The 21,059-nt window shown below is 49.8% G+C and overlaps 1 protein-coding gene across 7 annotated transcripts in view; it reads left to right on the forward strand.

The window, feature by feature from the left end:
• The window catches only part of FBRSL1 (fibrosin like 1), a 313,547-nt gene that overhangs the window by 75,822 nt on the left and 216,666 nt on the right, over positions 1-21,059 (forward strand). For all 7 annotated transcript variants that reach the window (XM_036755653.1, XM_036755655.1, XM_036755635.1 and 4 more), the window contains exon 2: positions 13,136-13,339. In XM_036755653.1, coding sequence (XP_036611548.1) covers positions 13,136-13,339 — 204 coding nt within the window. The remainder of the gene's footprint in view (positions 1-13,135; positions 13,340-21,059) is intronic.

Consider the following 21,059-nt stretch of genomic DNA (forward strand, 5'->3'; position numbering starts at 1 on the left):
GTGAGGTCTCCAGTGTATTTGGGGAAAAAAAAAGTTGTTCATGTAATCCAGGTTCCCACCTGGGATCTTTCCAGGTTTCAGGCATCTTTGTCTTCAGGGGGCTTGCCTTTAAAGGATGGGGCAGGGTAAGGGACATATGAGGTGAGGACGTATTAAAAGGCACAGTGTTGTGAATCAGAGAGAGCCTTTCTGGCTGCGGGGATCAGGACAGGCTTTGTGGAGGAGGGGGTACCTGAGGGTGCTGGCCTGAAGGCTGACTCTTTGTCTTCCTATTTATAAAATAAGCTCATTGGATTAGGAGACCAGAAGGCTGTGCCAGGCCTCCCTCTAAAGGAAGGGAAATACAGGCCTGCATTGGTGGCTCTCTGGACAGGTGGGTTTCTGGATGGCCATGGGGTAGGAGAACGGTGCTCCTGATGCTGCTTATGGAAGCCTAGGTGTACTGTGGGAAGAGAGAAATGGCTATTCCCCATGGACACCCCCCAGAATTTATAGAAATGATCTCCTCCAAGCAGGAAGGAACCTTCATAGTCCTTTACCTAACCTCTCACTCAACGTATAATCCAAATGCATTTATTAAACACCTGCTGTGTGCTAGACACTTGGCAGGGAACGAAATTGAGGCTGTCTCTGCCCTCCAGGAGTTAACATTAGAGGGAAATGCAATGTGATTTGGGGGGGGGGTGTGATGGGGCACTACAATGACTACAGTCATTTATTAAGCACCTGCTGTATTTCTCAGGATACCAAGAAAGAGCAAAACTATGTATCCCTGCCCTCAAAGAGTCCATATTCTAACAGGAAAAGAATGTATATATAATTGGGCACGTACTAGATGCATATGGTAATCTGGAAAAGGATTAGTTGGCTAGGGCTGAGGCAGTCAATCCCTTGAGCTGAGCCTTAACCAGTTTCTGAGAAGGGGAAGTGAGGAAGGAGTCCATTCGAGCCTTGGGAAACAGCCCCCACGTGGGGGTGTTAGGATGAGGAAACTGAAACCCAGAAAGATTACTACTATACTATCCTTATTATTAATGGTGTGGACAAAGTTACACCATAATACTAAGTGACTGAGGCAGCATTTGAACCCAGATTCCTCTGACTCTAAATCCAGTGCTATGTTGCGGTTCTATCTGAGCTTAGGTGTTCAAGGCCACCCCTGGCCTCTGACCTCTCCCACCCCCCACCCCAAACCTGTCCCTTTTCCCTAGGGCTGCCCAAATATTGTGGGAATGCCCCAGCCCAAGCCTGGACTATTTAAAGCAAGCTGTCATTAATTCTGCTAATAAATCACCAGGCCGGAAACAAGAGTCTTGCAAGATTAACATCTACAATCAGTGGGGAATTACGGCATGGGCTTTCACAGCCCAGACTGGGCTCAGGCAGCCTGAAATTTATGGCTAAACAAATCTGCTTATAAAAGAGTGTGTTGACTAGAAGCCTTTATAGATTATTCCTATTATTGGTGGATGTGCAGCTCAAGAAGGTTCACTCAGGAGGTTTGCTGCCACCAGGCCCAGGAGCCCCCCCACCCCATCCCCCAAGAGTGGGGAGGAGACAGGGCTACCTTCCTGTAGGCCCTGTCCTTTTCAGGGGACCTATCCTTTCTGACTCATGAAGCAGATGGGATGGTTCCCACTTTTACAGATGAGGAAAACTGAGCCTCGGAGGGAGAGAGATTTGTTCAAGTCACACTCGGCTTGGAAGTGGTGAGGCATCTTAGTAACATTACCTCATTTAAGTCTAATGGCAGCCCCAAGCCCACATGTTTTTGTCCTCATTTCACAAATGGGAAGACGGTAGCTCAGAAACATTAAGTAAGCTGACCTTGTTTTACAGTTAGTAATATGGAGATCAGATTTACACCCGGACCCAACCTCAGGAGCCAGTAGCCTTTCTGCCTAGTCCATATGTCAGGCTGATTTTTGGCACTCTAGTATGGCCTAGTATATTTCAGCTTGTCTGATTTATCCCATTCTCCTAACCTTTTAAGATATTTTCAGATCCCATCAGCTGGCATGTTAGTTATTTCTTCTATCTTTGTGTCCACTGGAAAAAATGAAGTCTTATTATAATTTTGTAATGCTAACTGTGGTAAATAAAATAGGGCCTGTGGTTTCAGAGTATGGATAGTGGAAGGTATACAGCAGTTGCTGTGAGAAGACCTGGGTTCAGATCCAGCTCTCTTACTTGACAGTTCAATGGACTTAGAGATGTTTAGTCTGAGGAAGGAGAGCTTTGAAGGCCCTGGATGTGATTGCTGTCTTCAAATATCAAGGAACTCTAACTTGAAAGAGGGTAATCCCTCTTTTAAGCCTAATGGCTTTTTCTACTTGGCCCCAGGAGGCAGAATTTAGAAGCAGTCAATAGGAAGAGGAGCAGAGAAGCAGATGATAATTAGAGCGATCCAAGAGCAAAATGGAAGGCCTTAAACAGTAGTTCAGTAGCTTCTGCCTTGCTGGGGGTGAGAGGCAGAGGCTCCGACCAGAGCCTGGGGGTGGGTGGCGGCTGAGGTCTCTCCCTCCCTGGGAATTCTGGGGCTCTGTGACTTTATGCCTTTTCAGGGCCTTTTGTTCCTCATTCATTCTATCCAGAAGCCCGTTGCCCCAGGGAGGGATTGGCTGGCGTTAGAGGCTCCCCAGTAGTGACCAGCACTGTGCCATCAGGACCACAGCCCAAGCTGGAGCGAGAGGCTTCCTCCGGCTCATGATTTAATGAACCCCCCTTAATGGAAGGGTAGGCTGATGAATTTCAGGATCCGAGCTGCTGCTTTCTTGAAGTTAGCCTGTAAGGATGTAGGCTGACACAGGGCTTAGCCCAGTGCTTGGCACATAGTAGGTGCTTAAGAAACGATTATTGCCTTTGATTCAGATTCTCTCTGACTCTGACACATAGGATTATATGTGTATATAGGATTGAATGTGTGTGTGTGTCTGTACACACATACACATATGAGAGAGAGAGCATGCACAGGAAGAGAACTAAGGGTCTTCTCCCCTCTTCATTTTACATACGAGGAAACTGAGGCCCAGAGGAAGCGTAAGGCAGCATAGAAATGGCAGAACCAAGACTGGAAGCTAGGTCATTGCAGTCTCCACTGTACCACACTGTCTGCAGCCTCAAACCGACCCTCTATTCTGTGTTCAGCAGTAGGTCTTTGGGCTTTGGATGTAGGCCAGGGAGGTTACATAGAGGGCTCTGAGACCCATAAACCCATTCCTTTACTGGATGAAGCTCCAGGGATCACACAAAAGAAGGCATGAACATCACAGAACAATGCTGCCAGGCCTGAGTGTCTGTCAGGTACCCTAGGCATCTTTGAACCAGCTCTGGGAGAGAGAGGGATCATGCTTACCCTTGCCCGTGGGATGGATTCTAGGTGGGGTCACCCTGTCCTCAGGACTGGCTGTGGTGGTTGGGCAGAGCTCAGTCTGTTTACTGCAAGGCCCTTTGGCTCTTGGGGCTCTTGGAGCTGGAAGAGGGCCTGATAGTTGCCATGGGGCTGCAGAGGCATTGGGAGAAGCAGCCAAGCCTTTGAGTCAGTTGTTACAGGGAGGGATCTAAGCGGTCCCTGACTCTCCATGAGCAAATGTCTTTCTTGACTAAACTTTGGTGAAGTTAGGATCCTTGTGGACTCCCCACCTTGGGGTCAAAGGGCCCCAAGTTTTTGAGTCTCCTCTTGACCTAGAGTCTCCTCTGACCACAGAGCCTGCATCTAGGGATAGCGACATAGGCGGTCCAGGCTTATGCCCAGCAGGCCTAGAGCCTGGGTCACCAGACCAACTTTAGCTCAGCTCTTACTGGAATCCAGGGGATGGTGCCCCACCCCCATTTTAGGGGAAATGAAAGTGACTGATACCAAGGTCCCCAGCCCTTTCTAAAGGGAAACTCATCTCCTATCAATTTTATTACCCTTGAGGGTATGGATTACTCAGCCAGCAACATGGCCCGGGGGCCTATCAAGATTCCCAGTCAAAGCAGAAACACCTCCTTCCTCCCCCTCCCCACGTCTGACTCTGATGGGCTCCTGATGAGTGACAGCCCATTTACTTAGAACAGACCAAGCCTTCTGGCTAGTCAGAAGTGTGAGTAAAGTAAGAGTGGGCTCTTTTAATAATTCTAGATCCTTGCAGACAGCTGGGCCGTGTGGATAGAAGGCCGGTTTTGGAATATTTGGGTCTAAATGCTGCCTCTCACAGCATGCTGAAGGGGTGATTCTGAATAAATTAACTCTGGATAGGCAAGTCTCTCTGGCTTGTTAGTTGCAAAACCCTTGTTAATCTGCACTGGTCAAGGGGATTTCCTCACTAAGAGTCCTGTATGGAGATGAAATGACTGAATAAACACCCCCCCCCCAAAAAAAAAAACACAAAAAACTAACTCATTTAGGATCAAATACTTAGGGACTAAACCAGGGCTTCCCAACCACTTTTGGTCCCCTTGGCTTTCAGTACGACTTCTTGTACCCCTCCACTGCACTCTTACTCCCTTCAATATAAAAGGAAATAAATTCTAGCGTTTTCCATGCATATTCCTCTGCATTTAATCACACTATTATAAAAGTACATTCTAGCATTTTCCATACGTTTGTACAAATAAATTGATTTTTCATAAAGACAACTTTATTGGGCACGTAATACCTTTTCTATATTGTAAAGTTGTTGAATGTGTAGTGGAGCAGTACAATAAATGAGTGTGACCCGCCAACCCTATTTCTTGTCTACCACCCCTCTTTGTCTTAGCTGAGCTTTTTTGGAAAGAGATTTTTGCATGTCGTCATCAGCCTCCGATTTGTTTCTTGTTTTAGATTTGATTGAGAATGATACAGAGAATCCTGATTCCCAGAGAGCCTTCAGAGTGCTTAGTAAGCCTGGGATGGGTTTCTCTGAGGCTACACCCAAAATTGCATAGCCCCATTGATTGGAAATCAGTTCTGAGTCTCTGGTTCTTTCCGTGATCAGTCAGCTCATCTTTGACTGCTGGGCTGCCACGGATTTTTTTTCCTAGCTCAGTATGAAGTGGGCTTCGAGTCCAAAGTCCACTCATTGGGTTTGGGTCAGCAGGAATTATTCCTTCAGCAGCTCTGGTTATACCATGAATACTCCTGTCCCTTCTATCTCCAATCCACAAATGTTTTTCCATAACACTAAGCCGCTTTCTGGGCTATTTAAACAACAATTGAGTTATTTACCAAATTCCTGGCTTCCTCCCCCCCCATAAGCTTTCCATCGTCCATAGGGATTCCTGTCCTAGACTTTTTCCAAAGGAAACTTAGACATCAAATCCATCTCTGACCTTTGTTTGCTTGTTGTCTCCTCCTCCATTAGACTGTAAGCTCCTTGAGGGCAGGGACCGTATTTTGCCTCTTTTTGTATCCTCAGTGCTTAGCATAGTGCCTGGCACATAGTAGGTGCTTAACAAATGTTTATTGACTGACTGACTGGTAGAGCTTTCCTAAGATGACAGAGTTAGTAAGGAGCAGATCCAGTGTCCAAATCCAGCCTGTCTGACTCCAAAGCTAATAATCAGTCATTCAACAAGCATTTAATTAAGCATCTACTCTATGCCTGGCACTGTGCTAGGGACTAGGGATAGGAATAAACAGAAGTGAAACAGTTCCTGCCCTCAAGGAGTTTCCGTTCTGCCACCTTTTCATTAGTCTAGGCTTCAGCCCTCATTCGATTGCCTTCTGCAGCCCCAAAATTGCTTTCCCCATAACAGACTCTTCTGTCAGGTAGGTAGGTTAGGTATCGTTCCCATTCCACAGATAAATCAATTGAGGCTTGGAGAAGTCAATACTCATAAGTAGCAGGAATGGCCCCTGAACCTGGATCATAGGATTATAGAATGAGGACTGGAAGGGGCCTTGAAATAAGGTTGTCTGGTTCGGCTCTCATTTTACAGATTAGAAATCTGACCTACGGGGGGAGGGTAAATGACTTGCTTGAGGTCATGAGTGCCAATGTTTGACCCCAGTGCCTCTGCCTCCAAATCTTTCTGAGCTGTATAACCTGAGGCCGCTGGTCTCAGTACTGACCCCACCTCAGGCCCAGGGTGACAGTGATCACACAGTCAACAAGCCTTTGACCAACAAGCTCTCTGGGAATGACCAAATGTTTGGAATGATCGTCTAGCAAACGTCTGGAGTAGTGGAGTAAGATGGTGCCAGGTCCAGGTTGTCTACCCACTTGTCTAGCCTGGGGTGGGCTGATGGTATAGGGGTGGGCGGGGCATGTGCTGCCTTCTACTTAACTGAGAGAGCATCCTCTGGGGGCCTGGGCTGGGGGGCAGGGATGCAGCTGCTGTCTGAGGCCAAAAACTCCCATGGGACACCATCAAGCATGGTGTGGAAGGGATTGGCTAAGGGATGAGGACTCATTTTTAAGAGGATCATGTGTGTGTCCCCTGGAACTCTGTCAGCCAGTACCTCAGTGGTTTGCAAAAGGAGAAAGCTCCCCTATTCCTGGCTCCATCGGAGAGGACTGTGTATGTGCACTGAGGGAGGGGGCATCCTCTTTCCTGAACCAACTGGAGATGCCTGCAGGAGAGGAGCTCCCTCCCTTCACTAGACCCTCTAATGACCAGGCCTCAGGCTTAGCCCAGGCAGAGGCACCAGCACCCACTGAACCATAGATTTAGAGCTAGGAAAGGCTTCGGGGGCCATGAGTCCACACCCCTCCTTATTTACAGATGAAATGGCATAAGCCATAAAGAGCAGAATCATAATTTGAACCCAAATCTATTGGTTCCAATTCCAGTACCTTTCCAATTATACCAGGCTGGGTCCTGGAGTCTCCTGCGGTGGGGAGAGAAAGGGAAGAAGCATTAATATAGCATTTACTGTATGTGCTAGACACTGTGCTGAGCATTTTTTCTTAAGCAAACATTATCTCATTTAATCGTCATAATAACCCTACAATGTAGGTGGTATTATTATCACCCCCATTTTTCAGTTTGGGAAACTGAGTCAAACAGATACTAAGTGACTTGCCCAGGGTCACATAGCTAGTGTCTGAAACCAGAGGCCTGTGTCCTATACCACCTAGCTGCCTTGCTTGAATGAAAGAGTTACACGGTCATTAGTCCTCACTTAGACTTGTTAACTAAAGCACTTGACCCTCCTGGTTCCCCAAATAGGAGAGAATTCCATTCATCCTTCCCTCAATGTCTCCTGCCCAAACGGAGACGGGGATGTGGCCTGTATCCTCTGGATCTGGAGAGTTACTAGGGATGTCTAACTTGAAATAGATAACACCTGGTGGGGATGGGGAGGATTAGTTGATTCGCTTAGAGTCAGGAAGACCCAGTTCAAAGAATACACACATTCAAACTCATAGACATAGCCCCCAGTGGACTCATTTATTCATTTTCCTTTCCAGGTGCTAATACCTTACTCGGGCAACTTGGCAGCATTGTGTAGTTTTACTCTATTCAGTTAGATTTATCAGGCTGAGGCAACATAGTGTGGTGGATAGGCACTGAATTCGGAGTCTGAAAGACCTAGGTTCAAATCCCCCCGCAGAATTAGGACTTTGGGCAAATTGTTCTTGGTCTCAGTTTCCTCATCTATAAACTGATGGGATTGGACCCCCTTCCACCACAGAGTCCTTCCCCAACAGTGTTCTTGTGGGCATCGTCTTCACGAGTATTTGAAGGGCTGGCTGTGCTGTGGAAGAGGTGTTAGCTTTGATGTGTCTGGCCCTTGAGGGGAAAACGAGCAAGGAGGAGAAGGCAAATTGGAGTATTGGAATGAGGGAAAACTCTAAAACTTATAGCCATCCCATGGGGGGAGTAGTTTGTGTCCGGCCTGCAGGTGGGATTCTCTCTGAGGCCTAGGTTGGACCAGAGGACCACTGAGTTCTGAATTCTTTGATCCTGTGATTCTGAAAAGGGAAAGAGCCCAGGTGTGTGGGTGTGTCATTAAGGCAATTGACCAACATTTACTTAGCTCACCTGCTCTTTGTCAGGTCCTGCGCCCAGGGATGAGAGGGCCACACCCTCCAGAGCCAGACTTTCCCTCCAGCTCAGTCAGGTCTCTGGAAGAGAATTATGTAGACCTGGAGAAAATCCCCAGACTGATTTTCTGTCTTCTCTTGGTTCTTTCCAAGGATAGATATGAGAGACTTGGGCGTGGCCACTAAGGGTCCTGCCCCAAATGATGTTCAGTTCTTGTTGGCCTTTTTTAGTGTGGAGCCTCCCTGGCATTCAGGCCTTTCCCGTTGTGCTTCTCCACACCGGGGAGAGGGACTCCAAGGTCAGTGTAACCTGATGGTAATAGGCATACCAATTCCCTTTGGCTGCCCCTGGGAAAAGGCAGGGGTCACCATAACTGATGTTTCTGCAGCATCAGAATGTCTGTGGCGCCACTGGGAGGCTAATAATGTGTGTGCTCCCTGGATCAGACCAGCCTGGCCTGCTCTGGAGTCTTTGGGAAGTGGATTCACTCACGTTGGACCCTTCATGACCCCATTTGGGGTTTTCTTGCCAAAGGCCCTTGCTCCAGGGTCACACAGCTAATAAGTGTCTGAGGCTGAATTTGAATTCAGAGCTTCCTGACTCCAGGTCCGGTTTTGTTTCCTGAGAATCTTTGCCTCCAGGATATTTTTTATTGTCAATATTTTCTCCTGTGTTTTCATTTTTCCAGGATTACTTTCTGAATTGGAATTTTGTGTTAGGGCCATCCCACGGAAGAAATGATCTGGCCTGCTTTGGTACTGGTCCTGTTAACTAGGGTCTGATTTATGAGTGCTGTATTCTTCCAGGTGCTCAGGAGCAGGCAGGTTGGTGTGATCCAGGGAGCACCTAGATGGTCAGCCTCCCAGGGTCAGAGTGGCACACCTGCAGGTGCCCGGTGTCCTCAGATCCTGCTTTGGACTTCCCTCTCTCTGCCCTTGTATACAGCAGCTGGTGCTGAGTCTCCCAGGCTTCTCCCTGGTCTTTAAACACGAACATTTTCTGTGAGCTTGTAGGGTAGGCTTTTCTATGGTGATCCCCTTCCCCAAGCACCCACAGGCTTGTGACTTAGCACAGTGCCAGTCACGTAGTAAGAGCTTAAAAAATGTTGGCCTGCTTTGGGTCTGTCTGTCTACCTATGTGTGGACCTGGACTGGCCAATGCATTTGTTTTTCCTCGAACTTTCTTGATCATTTCTCCATCTAGTGTTTCTCTCTGTCTCTGTGTCTGCCTCTATCTCTCTCTTCCCCCCTCTCCCCATGCCACCCCCCCCCACCCCGCCAATTTTATCCTAAATGTGACTGAGCTGGGCTGGTCTACTTCCACTCACTCCTTTGTCTTGTGGAGAGCCTTAGGGAACTCCCAGGTGAGGGAATTCTCTCTACCAGTGTAGGTGGCCCCCTTCTCTGCTATTTATGATCTTAGGGAGCTGCCTAGAGCTGTTCACTTGCCTGGGATCGTACAGTCAGTATATGTCAGGGGCTAGATTGAATTCTGAGGTCAGCTTTCTATCCAATTTGCCTCACTTCCTCTCCAAAACACGTATATTTAAACATTAATGCAGAATAAATATGGCCTCATTTCCACCGGAGGTGGGAGGACAGGAGTAGCTTGGGGAGAGGAGAGGAATCAGAATAGGCTTCCTGTAGGAGGTGGTGTTGGAGCTAAGCTTTAAAGGAAGCCAGGAATTGTAGGAGGCAGAGGTGAGGGGGAACACCCCAGTTATGGTGGTCGAGACAACTCTTGCCAAGGGACCTGAGATGGAATGTCATGGAAGAGGGACGGCAAGGAGGCCTGTTCATACTTCCCCAGGGTGCAGTACTCACTACCTAGTCAGGGAACTGAGGAATCTTTGTGATTTTCATTGGGTTAAGAATGGGTGATGATGGTGATGATGATAGTGGTGGTGATGGTGGTGATGATGGTCATGGTGACGATGGTGATGATGGTAGTGATGATGATGGTGTTGATGATGATGTTGATGGTGATGATGATGATGGCGTTGATGGTAATGTTGATGGTGGCGATGATGGTGTTGATGGTCATGGTGACGATGGTGATGATGATGGTGATGATGGTGGTGATGATGATGGTGTTGATGGTGATGATGATGATGGGGGTGGTGTGATGATGATGGTAGTGATGGTGATGATAGGAGCTCACATTCCTATAGCTCTTTAAGGTTTACAAAGCACTTATCTCATTATGATTTATCTCATTTGATTATCTCGCTCTCATTTGATCCCTGTAACAAATCTGTAAGGTCAATGCTCTTATTAGTCCCATTTTAGAGGTGAGTAACTGAGGCAGAGGTAAAATGACTTTCCCAGGGTCACACAGCTAGTACGTAGTTATCCAATTTGAACTCTAGTCTTCCTGTTTCCAAGTCCACCACTGTATCCACCTCCCCTGGCTACTGTGTGCTTTCTAAAGGTCCTCCGCCAAGGGCAACCACCCACCCCAGGAAAAGTGGGGAATGAGGCTCGGAATGGACACCTAGGGAACACAGAGAAGGAATTACTCGAGGTACACAGGTGAGCTCCTTGACTGAGCGTTTGAATCATCAGCCTCTGTCTCCCATTTGAACACCTGGGCATTAGGATTTTGCCAAGGGCACAGTAATAACCCTCTTGGTCTCTCCTTCTGGGATTTCCACCTTTGAGTCTTTTCATAGGAAGCCTGCAGATGTAAAGATTAATAGAGGAGGTCGCCACTGGATTTCCCAGGCCACCTCCCTGGAGGCCAGCTGCCTCTCCTTCTGGGGCCTGGGTAAGCGGAACCAGAAGGGCGGGGTAGGGAAGGGGCTGAGCTTGGGAGTACCAAGGACTATTTTGGGGGTTTCCTAGATTGATGTCAGATAACAAGGAAGGCCCAATTGCTGGTGGGAGTAGACTCCAGAGATTGAAAGGACCACTTAGTGTTTGGGGCACTGGGAAAGTAGGACCCCGGAGTACTGAGGGAAGGGCACAGGGTGGAAATGAGTGACCAGAGAGGGTATAGATCTAAAAACTGGAAACAAACCTGGGCCCAGAGAGGTCCTCCTCCGTATCCACACCCTGCATCAGGACTGGCCTAGGTCTCCTTAATCTCAGTAAGTGACCTCACCCCAGTGAGGAGGGGAGGGACACCAGGGCTGGACTGCCCAACAGATCCTGGCCTCCCTTTGTTCATTGATTTCCTGGTTTGCTGTTCACCCAGCTGTAACTCCAGCCCAGCTGTGGATGCTTCTGACTGGGAGCCAAGAAGGGAGGGCAGGAAGGGGAGCTAAGCAGGCCTGTGCCTGCCCGGGGAACCTGGGGGATGGGGGGAGAGTAGTGGAGGAGGAGGAGGATGGAAGACAATGTCCCCTCCTCCACCCCAGGGGAGACTGGGAGCAATTATCCCCATGAGTCCAGAGGATGAGGAAGGAAGGGAATAAGCATTTATGCAGCACCTACTATGTGCCAGGCACTGTGCTAAGCACGTTTGAGATGTGATCTCATTTGATCATAGACGTAATCCTGAGATCATGGAGAGGAGCAGCCCTGCCCTTTTCTGGTGTTGCTGTTCCAAGTCAGTCTCACTTTTCCATCTTGGGTCGGTCTCTTCAGTCATTCAGTCAACATACATTTATTATTAAGTGCCTACTGTGTGCTAGGACACAAAGACCAAACAGCCCCCGCCTTCAGGTAGCTTCCATTCTGGGGGGAGCTGGGGAGGTAAAAGTATATCCATACATAATACTTTTGCACGCACTCACATAATAAGACTCAGTTAAGAAGGATTTATTAAGCACCTGCTGTATGCCAGGCTCCGTGCAGGGTGCTGGGGATTCAAAGATGAAAATGTAGCCGTCCCTGCTATCATGGATTAGAAGTGGGAGGGACCTCGGACAGTCTGGTGTTTAGTCCCTCACTTTTACTGACGGGGAGATTGAGGTTCATGACTTGTCTGGGGTCACGTAACATTCTTGTGATCCTTTTATTTCCATCTGAGGCATAAGGGCTTGACATCACACCAGGAGAGAAGGACGCGTCCACATGGGACGTCGAGTTCTCACACTGGCTTTGTTTTGCCAGGCGTCCCCAAAGTCTCGGTGCGGGTTTCCACTGTAGCACTAGGACTTTTGGGATGCCTAGTTAGAATTTTCTTTTTGTATCTAAAAAACCTAGTTTTGTGATCCTTTTGTCATCGTGATTGTTTTTGGACATTGAGGCCGGGTCTTAATCACAGGGCCTTTCATGTGGATTGTCTGCTTTGCCCGTTGTCTTCTCTGTGAATTATTCCTGTCACACAGAACCTGGGAGAGGTCCTAGGAGCCAGCTTAGTATGTTACTGATGCCTCCCAGGTTAGAGTGGAAGCTCCTTGAGGGCGGAGCCTGCCCCACCTTGTCTTTTTATCCCCTCGCTCATAATAGAGGCCTAACAAATGCTTGTTGATTAGTTGCTGGAGAATCCTCATTTTATGCGTGTGGAATCCTGTCTAGCTCAGGGAGACATTAAGTCATTTGCCCAAGATCACACAGCCAGTCAGTAGCAGAGGCTGGATTTGAACTGGGTCATCCAAGCCGCATGGCCAGTGTTCTGGTTCTGTTTGATACACTCAGCCATTTTGTGAGGCAGTGTCAAATCTTATTAGCAAGTCACTTAACCCGTCTGCTTCGGTTTCCTAGTCTATAAAATGGGGTTAATGATCCCTTGGGATACACGGGTAGGAAGGAGGAAGGAACATGTTTTTATTCAGGGCCTTCTGTGTGGCAGGCACTTCACAGGATCTCATCTGAGCCTCATGACGACCTTGTGAAGGTGCTATTATTAATCCCCATTTTACAGGCCGGTCAACTGAGGTAGACAGAGGTTAAATGACTTGCTCAGGACAGTAAATGTCCAAGGCTGGATTGGAACTCGGGTCTCGGGCTCCGCCCTGTGTGCCATGACTCAAAGGGTGCCCTCATAAAGACCAAACGTGATCCCGATTTCCAGGTGCTTTGCTAACCTTACGGCACTATCTAAACATGACGAGGGTCAAAGCAGGACCTTGAACCCTGGGCCAGCCCTCTGTTCTTGACCCCCACGTACATAAACATCAGCGAATATATGGGGAGAGGTGAGACCCTCGAGGTACACTAAAGGTTTTTGCGGGGCAGAGACTCTACAGCATCTCGTCTGCTCACCCACCTGCACCTTCTCTCATTCCCCGCAGAAAGACATGGCCCTGAAGCCCCAGGAGCGGAAAGAAAAGTGGGAGCGACCGGCCAGCAAGAAGGCCCGAGAGGCGGAGAACTGTCCCTCGGCCGAGCCCAGCGAGAATGGACACGGGCCCCGGGACCCAGGGAACTCAGAACGGGAGGCTGAGCGGGGCCCGGAGCGGCTGAAGAAGAAGATCCCCTTACAGCTCTCCACCCAGGTAGGCAGGCGTCCTTGGTGCGGGGGCCAGGAGAGAATGGGGGACGTCCTTGGTGCAGGGCCGGGAGAGAATGGGGGGCATCCTTGGTGCAGAGGCCGAGAGAGAATGGGGGGGTGTCCTCGCAGCGGCCCTGCCACAGCTGTAACGGCTTGGTGGGGGCAGTCAGGATGAGTCATTGAGACCTGGCAGTCCAGAGGCTACCCCAGGATGTGGGGGCAAGGCCTGGGAGAAGAAGGGGAACACTGGCGCCGGCAGAGCCCAGACAGGAGGAGGACGAAGGATCCACCAGCCCCCTGGCAGTGGCGGGGGAGGTGTGATCAGTAGGCACTTAATAAATGTTTGTTGTACCGTAAAGTATTATGTTGAGATCCATGAATCCTGACCCCCATTTCCTCCTAATGATCCTGTGAGATGAGCCAGAGACGGTCTGTGCAGAAGCAGTGACCTGTTCTCTCCCTGCAGTTTATCATCCATGAAAACACTTGTGTCTCATCTCTTTCTGCCTGGATGAGTTCTGAGGCTCTGGGAGCCTGGCAAGGCACCTGGGCACTGCCCCCCCCCCCCCCCCCCGCCTCTATCCCCGGGAGCCAAGTACCAGCCTTTGCTTGGTCTTGGGAATTGAGTTAAAGCTTCCTGGGCTGTTGGAGGTAGGGAGGCGTGCCAGGGTGGGAGGGTACTGGCCACCAAGGGTCAAGAATGTTGTCCATGTGGGCATTCTAGCACATGGCCCTCCTGATTAGAAAGAAGGCACCTGGGTCCCATCTTAGGGCTCTTTACATCCTAGATGTAAAGCCGGAGGCCCCCAGAGACTGCCTAGTCCAGCACAGATGGTGAAACAGGCCTGGTGAGCTCATAGGATTATAGATAGGAAGCTAGAGAGGCCCTCAGGGGCCATCTCGCCTGACCCTTCAGTTTACAGATGAGGACACTGAGGCCAGGAGGGCAACTCATCCAAGGTCATACAGTAAACATGAGGGGTAGGTTTGAGCCTGGATGTGTACTGCAAGGGCTCCCCTCCCATGGTGGAGTTGGGGAACCATTCAGGCTTCTGAAGGAGCGAGCAAAGGAGTATAAACCTCACTGGCTTCTGGGTTTGGCAGCCTCTGGGAAGAGGGATGCCCCAGGGGCAGCGCTGCCATCTTTCCCTAGCCATGATCTGCCGCTCCTGTTCCTGCTCCTCTGGGGCCGGCCAGGCACCAACCTTGCTCTCTGCTCTCTGGCTTGTTTCCCTAATGCATAGACTGGCAGGACTATGGCTCTTGCACCTGCTGCCCCAGGGGTCCCTGTTCCTGCTGAGCCTTTAATTCTGCTTTCAGCCTTAGGCCTGAAGGGCCAGCCACTATATCTTTTCCCTTGGAGCAGCCCAGGAGGCCCAAAGGTTAGGCTAATGGGCCTGGTCTTAGAACAACCTGACTTCAGATTACAGGGCCTCTGCAGGGTGGACGAGATGCTCGGGCAGCCCTGGGTTCTGAGCTCAGGCCATAACGCTTCCCCTCCTGATTGTCCACACCTTCTAAGATTCCACCCCAGCCACTGGGGAGTCCCGATAGCCACGAAACGTTTGGGGGAGGTGGGGCATGAAACCAGCCTTGACGCCATCAATTACCGTCTGCAGGCACTTATGGGAGCTCAGCCCCAAAGCTGCCTTATAGAGGTCTGGTTGTTACCCCTGCCGCTAGTGACCTCCCCCCAAATTACCTGGCGTGTGGCATAAACTCCCTGAGGACAGGGCCGGCTTCATTTTTTGCCTTCTCTCAGCACCTTGCATGCCTGGCACATGATGTTTGCTTGATAAATATTTTTAAATTAATTGCTTCAAGCTAAGGGTTAGTGCTGACCCCTGAAGAGGATGGACTTAGGAGAGGGCCCAGAACTAAAAACTCCTCATCCGTTAAGGGTCTGCTAAAGAAAGGCTGCTGTGCGTGTACTTAGACAGATAGATTTCCAGCTGGAAAGGAGCCGTGGAACCCAGTCCCATCACTTCACAAGGAGCCTCGTGGGGTTAATGGATAGAGCATCCAAGTGGAGAGGGAGGCCCTGGGTTCGAATCTTGATTCCGCCACTGGCTGTGTAACCTTGGGTAAGTCACTTCTTAGCCTGGGAGTAATAGTAACACCTGCCTCCAGGGCTGCGAGGCTCTGGAGAGATAATATAATATATGGAATCACTTCTCGAGCCTTAATATTCTATATCCACCTCACCCCCTACTGTGTTGCTGTTTTTAGTATCATTAGTGTTCTAGTTGGGCAGAGAGATGGCCAGAGAGGCGCAGAAGGGGCTTCTGAACCCAGGGCCTTGGACTCCAAAGTCCTCTCCACCGTGTCTTAGATGACAGGCTGTGCAGCAGCAGACTTCAAGAGGAATCTCATTCGGGACTGGAAAGACTTGTTTTTAAATACCCTCATCTAAGCTATAAATAGTACCCACACACACTCACATACATACAGCCATGCACGTGGGTGCATGCACATACACGTGAACACACACACACACACACACACACACACACACACACACAAAAATTCAGAGAGTCCTGACTCAAAGGCACTGGCAGAGAGGCCGGTAGTGGCTGAGTTAAGACATTCCAACAGTCAATGAACAAACATTTCTTAATTGCCTGCTGTTTGCTCGGCCCAGAATAAAATGACAAAGAATGGAGGAGCAGGCTTAATGTCTTAGAGACCTGATCGATCGCTGCGTGAAGTGTGTGAGGTTTGAACAGGGCCAGGTGGTCAGGAACTGGGCCCAGCCGTGGCTTCCTGCTTGAGGCAGGACCGGGGATCAGTGGAATCCCTCTCCTAATAGAGGATTTTGTGTTTAATGATCATCTTCCCTCTGATTCCAGTGCTTGGTTCTAGGTACCACAAGTGGACAGGGTGCTAGATTTGAAGTCAGAGCCCCTGAATCTGACGGGGCTCTGATGCTAGGTAGCTGTGTGGCCTTGGGTGAGTGACCCTGCCTCTCTGATCTTTATTTCCGTCATCCGTCTCCCAGCTGCCAAACTGATCATCTCAAAGCCTGGTGGCACTTCCCTGCCCAAGTAGCCTCCACAGCTCCCAGCTGCCACAGATAAAACATAAACACTTGCTGGGAGCATTTAAAGCCACCTGCCTTCCTTCACAGCCTTCCTGTGCTTTGTTGTTGTTGCACATAATACGTTATAGAGGCAGAAGAACTGAGTGAAAATCTAACCATCCACTCTTTCTAGCTGTGTGACCCTGGGCAAGTCACTTAACTCTCTCTGCCTCGGTTTCCTCAACTGCAAAATGGGGGTGATAATAGCCCACCTCCCAGGTTGTGGTGAGAATCAGACAAGTTAGTATTTGCAAAATGTGCTTAGCACGGTGCCCAGCACATAGTAGGTGTATTGTAAGTGTATTGTAAGCCATTCCCTTTCCTGTCCCCTTTTAGCCAGACTAGCATCCTTGTGTTTCCTATCTAGACTGTCGCATCTCCTTTCTTCATTCTTTTCCCAGGCTGTGCCCCACGCCAAGAATGCCTTCCCTCTCAGAATCCTAAGCTCTCTTCAAGGTGCTGTTCAAGTACCACCTCCCCCAGGAGGCCTCTTGGGACTCTTCCAGTTGTGTGTTGCTCTCTTGTTTTTCTGTATATGCAGGTATCTCTCCCCCTCCCCCCGCCCCCCAGTAGACTGCACACTACCTGAGGGCAGGCCTCATTTAATTGGTTTTGTCCTCCTATCTCCTACTCCTGGTACAGAGTTTAGTTTGTTCTTTTGGGAGCAGACCAGTTATGATTCCTTCGGTGCAGGGAACTCCCAGTTAGGAAACTCTGCCGTTTTAGAGTTGGCGGGCCCGGCCATTCGAGAGGGGTTACATGTTTTCAGCGGCAGGATTTGATCTCGGGTCTCACTGACACTGAGGCACACTCTGTGTCTACTATATACCCTGTCTCTCTATAAGGGCTTATTAAGGGAAACTCAGGAGACCAGAAGGGAGGATCTTGGTAGACAGAGCTCTGGGCCTGGAGTCAGGAAGACCTGAGTTCAAATCCATCTCAGACACTTCCTAGCCTCAGTTTCCTCGTCTGTAAAATAGCTTTAATAATAGCCCCTACACACCCAAGTTCACAAGGATCAAGTGAGATCATATTTGTAGGCTGCTTCACAAACCTTAATGCTCTGTAAATGCTAGCTAGTGTTATCACACGTACTGCCGACGCCGCAGCGAAGCACTGTGGAATCCTTAGGGAAATAGGAATTATTCTTGTGTCCGGTGCCCTTCCCCTCCCCCCCATCCCCTTTCCCTTTAGAGTAAGTGGTGAGAATGCCGTCTTCCTCAAGTAATTGGTCCATAACCAGCCATAGTTCGCCATCGTTCCTAATCCCGGCACTACTCCTGACTAGTAATGCTAGTATTATTATTACTAGTAGCACTAGTAGTACTACTGAGTATATTACTACTACTAGTAATAGTACCACTAATTATTATTACTCATTATACTACTACAAGTACTGTTACTTCTTATTACTAGTACTAGCAATAATACACATTTTTTACCAGTGCTACTAACTGCTGTTACTAGTACTGCTACTAACTGCTGTTACTAGTACTGCTGCTAACTGCTGTTACTAGTACTGCTACTAACTGCTGTTACTAGTGCTGCTGCTAACTGCTGTTACTAGTGCTGCTACTAACTGCTACTACTTACCATTACTATCACCACTTCTGCTACTACTGCTGTCCCTGCTACTAATACCACCACCATTGCCCCATGACGACCACGACGACGACTACTACACGGTGAAATCTACTGTGCCCACTTGACTTGCTCAGAGGAGGTATTTAGTGTTTGTTGCATCAGTCGTTTAATCAGATGAATGCATGAATGAATGAATGAATGAATGCAGACGCAGCTAGTCTAGATCGACAGGAGTCCTTTCCACATCTCAACCCTCTTTTCGGAAGGGCAGGCTGTAAGAATGGTAACCACAATGGCGGGGGGGTACTATGTCATAGGCAGTTTGGTTGCACCGACTGGTTATATTTAACCCAGAAAGAAAAGACTTAGGGGAGACTTGATGTCTATCTTTCTATTACTGAAAGACTTGGTTTTGGGGGAACAATGGTACAGACTCCTTATTTAAACTCTTTGGATGCCATATCAAGTTTTTTTGGAAGCACCCAGAAGCGTAAAGGGGAATCTCTTGTACCACCCCTCCCCCAATCTGCGTTTGGTCCAGAGACAGCCCACTCCACCTTTGCAGGAAGGTCTAACCTAGGTAGTGCCCTCCCCTCCCCTTGCCAAGGTCTGTCTTGAGAGCCACTTTCCACCTTCTCCTCTCTCCTCCCACCAAGGTCTAGCCTGGGAAACATCTCCTGCCTCCCATGGTCTCTCCTAAGCCCTCCATCTCTCCAGTGAGACTGGGTAACATCCCCTTCACACTGTGGTCTAGCCTGAGCCAGGCTCTCTCCCCAGAGGTCTAACCTGGGCAACACATCTCCTCTCCACATGTGTCTGTAGAGAAGTCAGGAGAGCCCTAGAACTTATTCTGGGAATCCAGGTCAGTTTCCTGCTGAACCCGTTCCTACGGTTTCTCCCTCTTCTCTCCCAGAGACTCTGGGCTCCCTGGACTCAAGCCTTGCCGAGGCAGGAATCCGGAGCCCCGTGTTTACTTTCTTCTCCTTCCTTTCCTAAGGCATTTGGCCCCAGTTCAGTCCCGGGGATTAAGTATTACTCGGTAGTCCGGGTGCCTAGAATAATACCCAGGGGCTGAGGTTTCTGTTTTTCAAACCCTTGCCTGACTCTCTTTTTTCAAAGGCTGGAAATAAGATCACCCTCCATTTCCATGGTGAGCAGTGGTCCCCCTCATCCTTCCCCTTCCTGGGGGAGGCCAGGAGGGGCAGGGCAGGGACGACCTCAGGCCTCTCAGGGGCTCTGTCTTTGGAAAGTTTATCCTCCCCTCCTGACCCAACCTGCCCTGCTGGGGATACACTCCCAGTGACCGTGGCTTCTAATGGTCAGCTTGCGGGGAGAGGGTTTGGGGTCCTGGGCACAAGTCCCAGCTTTCAGACCATTGACAGTGAAAGTGAGATTCTGCAGAGTGGGTGGTGGGTTCAGCCTCTCTTCCCTCTCTCTGCACCCCCCAGCCCCCTGCAGAGGTGGGGGGGGGCAGTTACTTTGTTTCCAGGCCAGACTCCAATGGTTCGACAATTCCAGATGTTTGCCCAGAGATGCAGCTGCTTTTCTGTTCAGTAATTCAGTCCCTCCCTCAATGACTGGGTCAGTGAAGAGTTTCTTTTGAGGGAAACAAAAGCGTCTTGTTTTCAGGCCTGCACTTTAAACCCCAGCTGGGCTGCTTGGGGGGACGGGTCGGCATCATTCAGAGGCCTTGGGTAAAAGGGAGACGTGTGCCCTCCTACACTCAAGGAGCGTGTGCATCGAAGATGCATGTGCATCCCTGGCTCGGGACCAAGAGGGGAGTGTGGGCAGAACGAGCTTGGATGGGTCAGGCCAGAACCAAAGGTAGTCTGCTGAGGTGCCTGGTGAGAGAGTAGCCACATAGTCAAGGGAAAGGGGCATCAAGAGGATTTGCAGTCAGAGGACCTGGGTTCAAATCCCTCCTACCACTTCCAGCCTTGGGGCTCCTGTTCCTTATCCATGGGGGGGCGGGGGCAGATGACCACTGAGCTTCCTTCTAGGTCTCAGTCTAAGATCCTGTGAGCCACAAGTGCTGGATTTGAACCAAGATGATAGCACAGAAAGTGGATTGCCATTGCCCTGGGGTTGTAGGACCTGAGTTCAAATCTTCCTTCTAACACTACCCTCACATTTCTTCCCCTTTGGTTCCTTGTCTGCAAAATGGGGGTGGATTGTACTGACTGGCTTCTCAGGCCCCATCCAGCCCCACGCCTCTGATGTTCTGGCCCACGCTTCTATTGCCTGACACTCCTGTGTGGTGTGAAGCCAGTGCTGGCCAGAAATACAGCCTTCCTTCCCCAGAGGCGTGCTCCATTCAGGCCCAGGGGGAGTGGTCTACCGGGAACCCCTGCCCTTGGCTCTGGGCCCTGACACCTGCTCTCTCCTGGGCTGGATATGGGGGTAGCACGGGCCTAGGGTGCCAGTCAAGTCAGGCCACAAAAGCGTGGGCCAGAACCTCAGACATCGTGTCCCAGTGACTTTTGTTATTCATGTCGTAAAAATAACATTAAAAATAGGGATGAGGATGCCATCTGTGATTTCATTGGAAAAAGGAGCTCCCAGAAGAGGAAACTCCCTCTGTCAGTGCTAGGTGACACCTTCTCTGCAGTTTGGGGTGCCCTGTGATAATGCTGTGGTCATTCCGCTCTAATTAGACCTTGTGTGTGCACAGGCCTCCGGCTCTGAGCTGGGGGTTGACGATGAGCGATCAAAACCAAAGTCACAGAATCACAAGATCTGAGAGTCAGAACAGATTCCAGGGGCCATTTTGTTCAACCCAGGCATCCGAGGAATCCCCGCCCCCCTCCCCATACACACACCTCACACACTCGCACATACATCTGCAGGTGGTCAAGCAGCCTGCAGACCAGTACCTGCCCAAGCCCTGTGGCTTCTCCTCCAATGTCAAGGGGAGTCGTGGTCATCCGCCTTAGTGTGCCCCTAAAGGCCCCATCCCCGCTCATCCCTGGCCTGAGTTCAAGGGCTGCACTCATGGGAGGTAAGCCTTCCTGCCTTCATTCAGCAAATACTGATTACGCATACCTGTTGTGGCCGGGCCTGG

This window comes from Trichosurus vulpecula, chromosome 1 (assembly GCF_011100635.1).
Source record: "Trichosurus vulpecula isolate mTriVul1 chromosome 1, mTriVul1.pri, whole genome shotgun sequence".
In the NCBI taxonomy this organism is placed as follows: Eukaryota; Metazoa; Chordata; class Mammalia; order Diprotodontia; family Phalangeridae; genus Trichosurus; species Trichosurus vulpecula.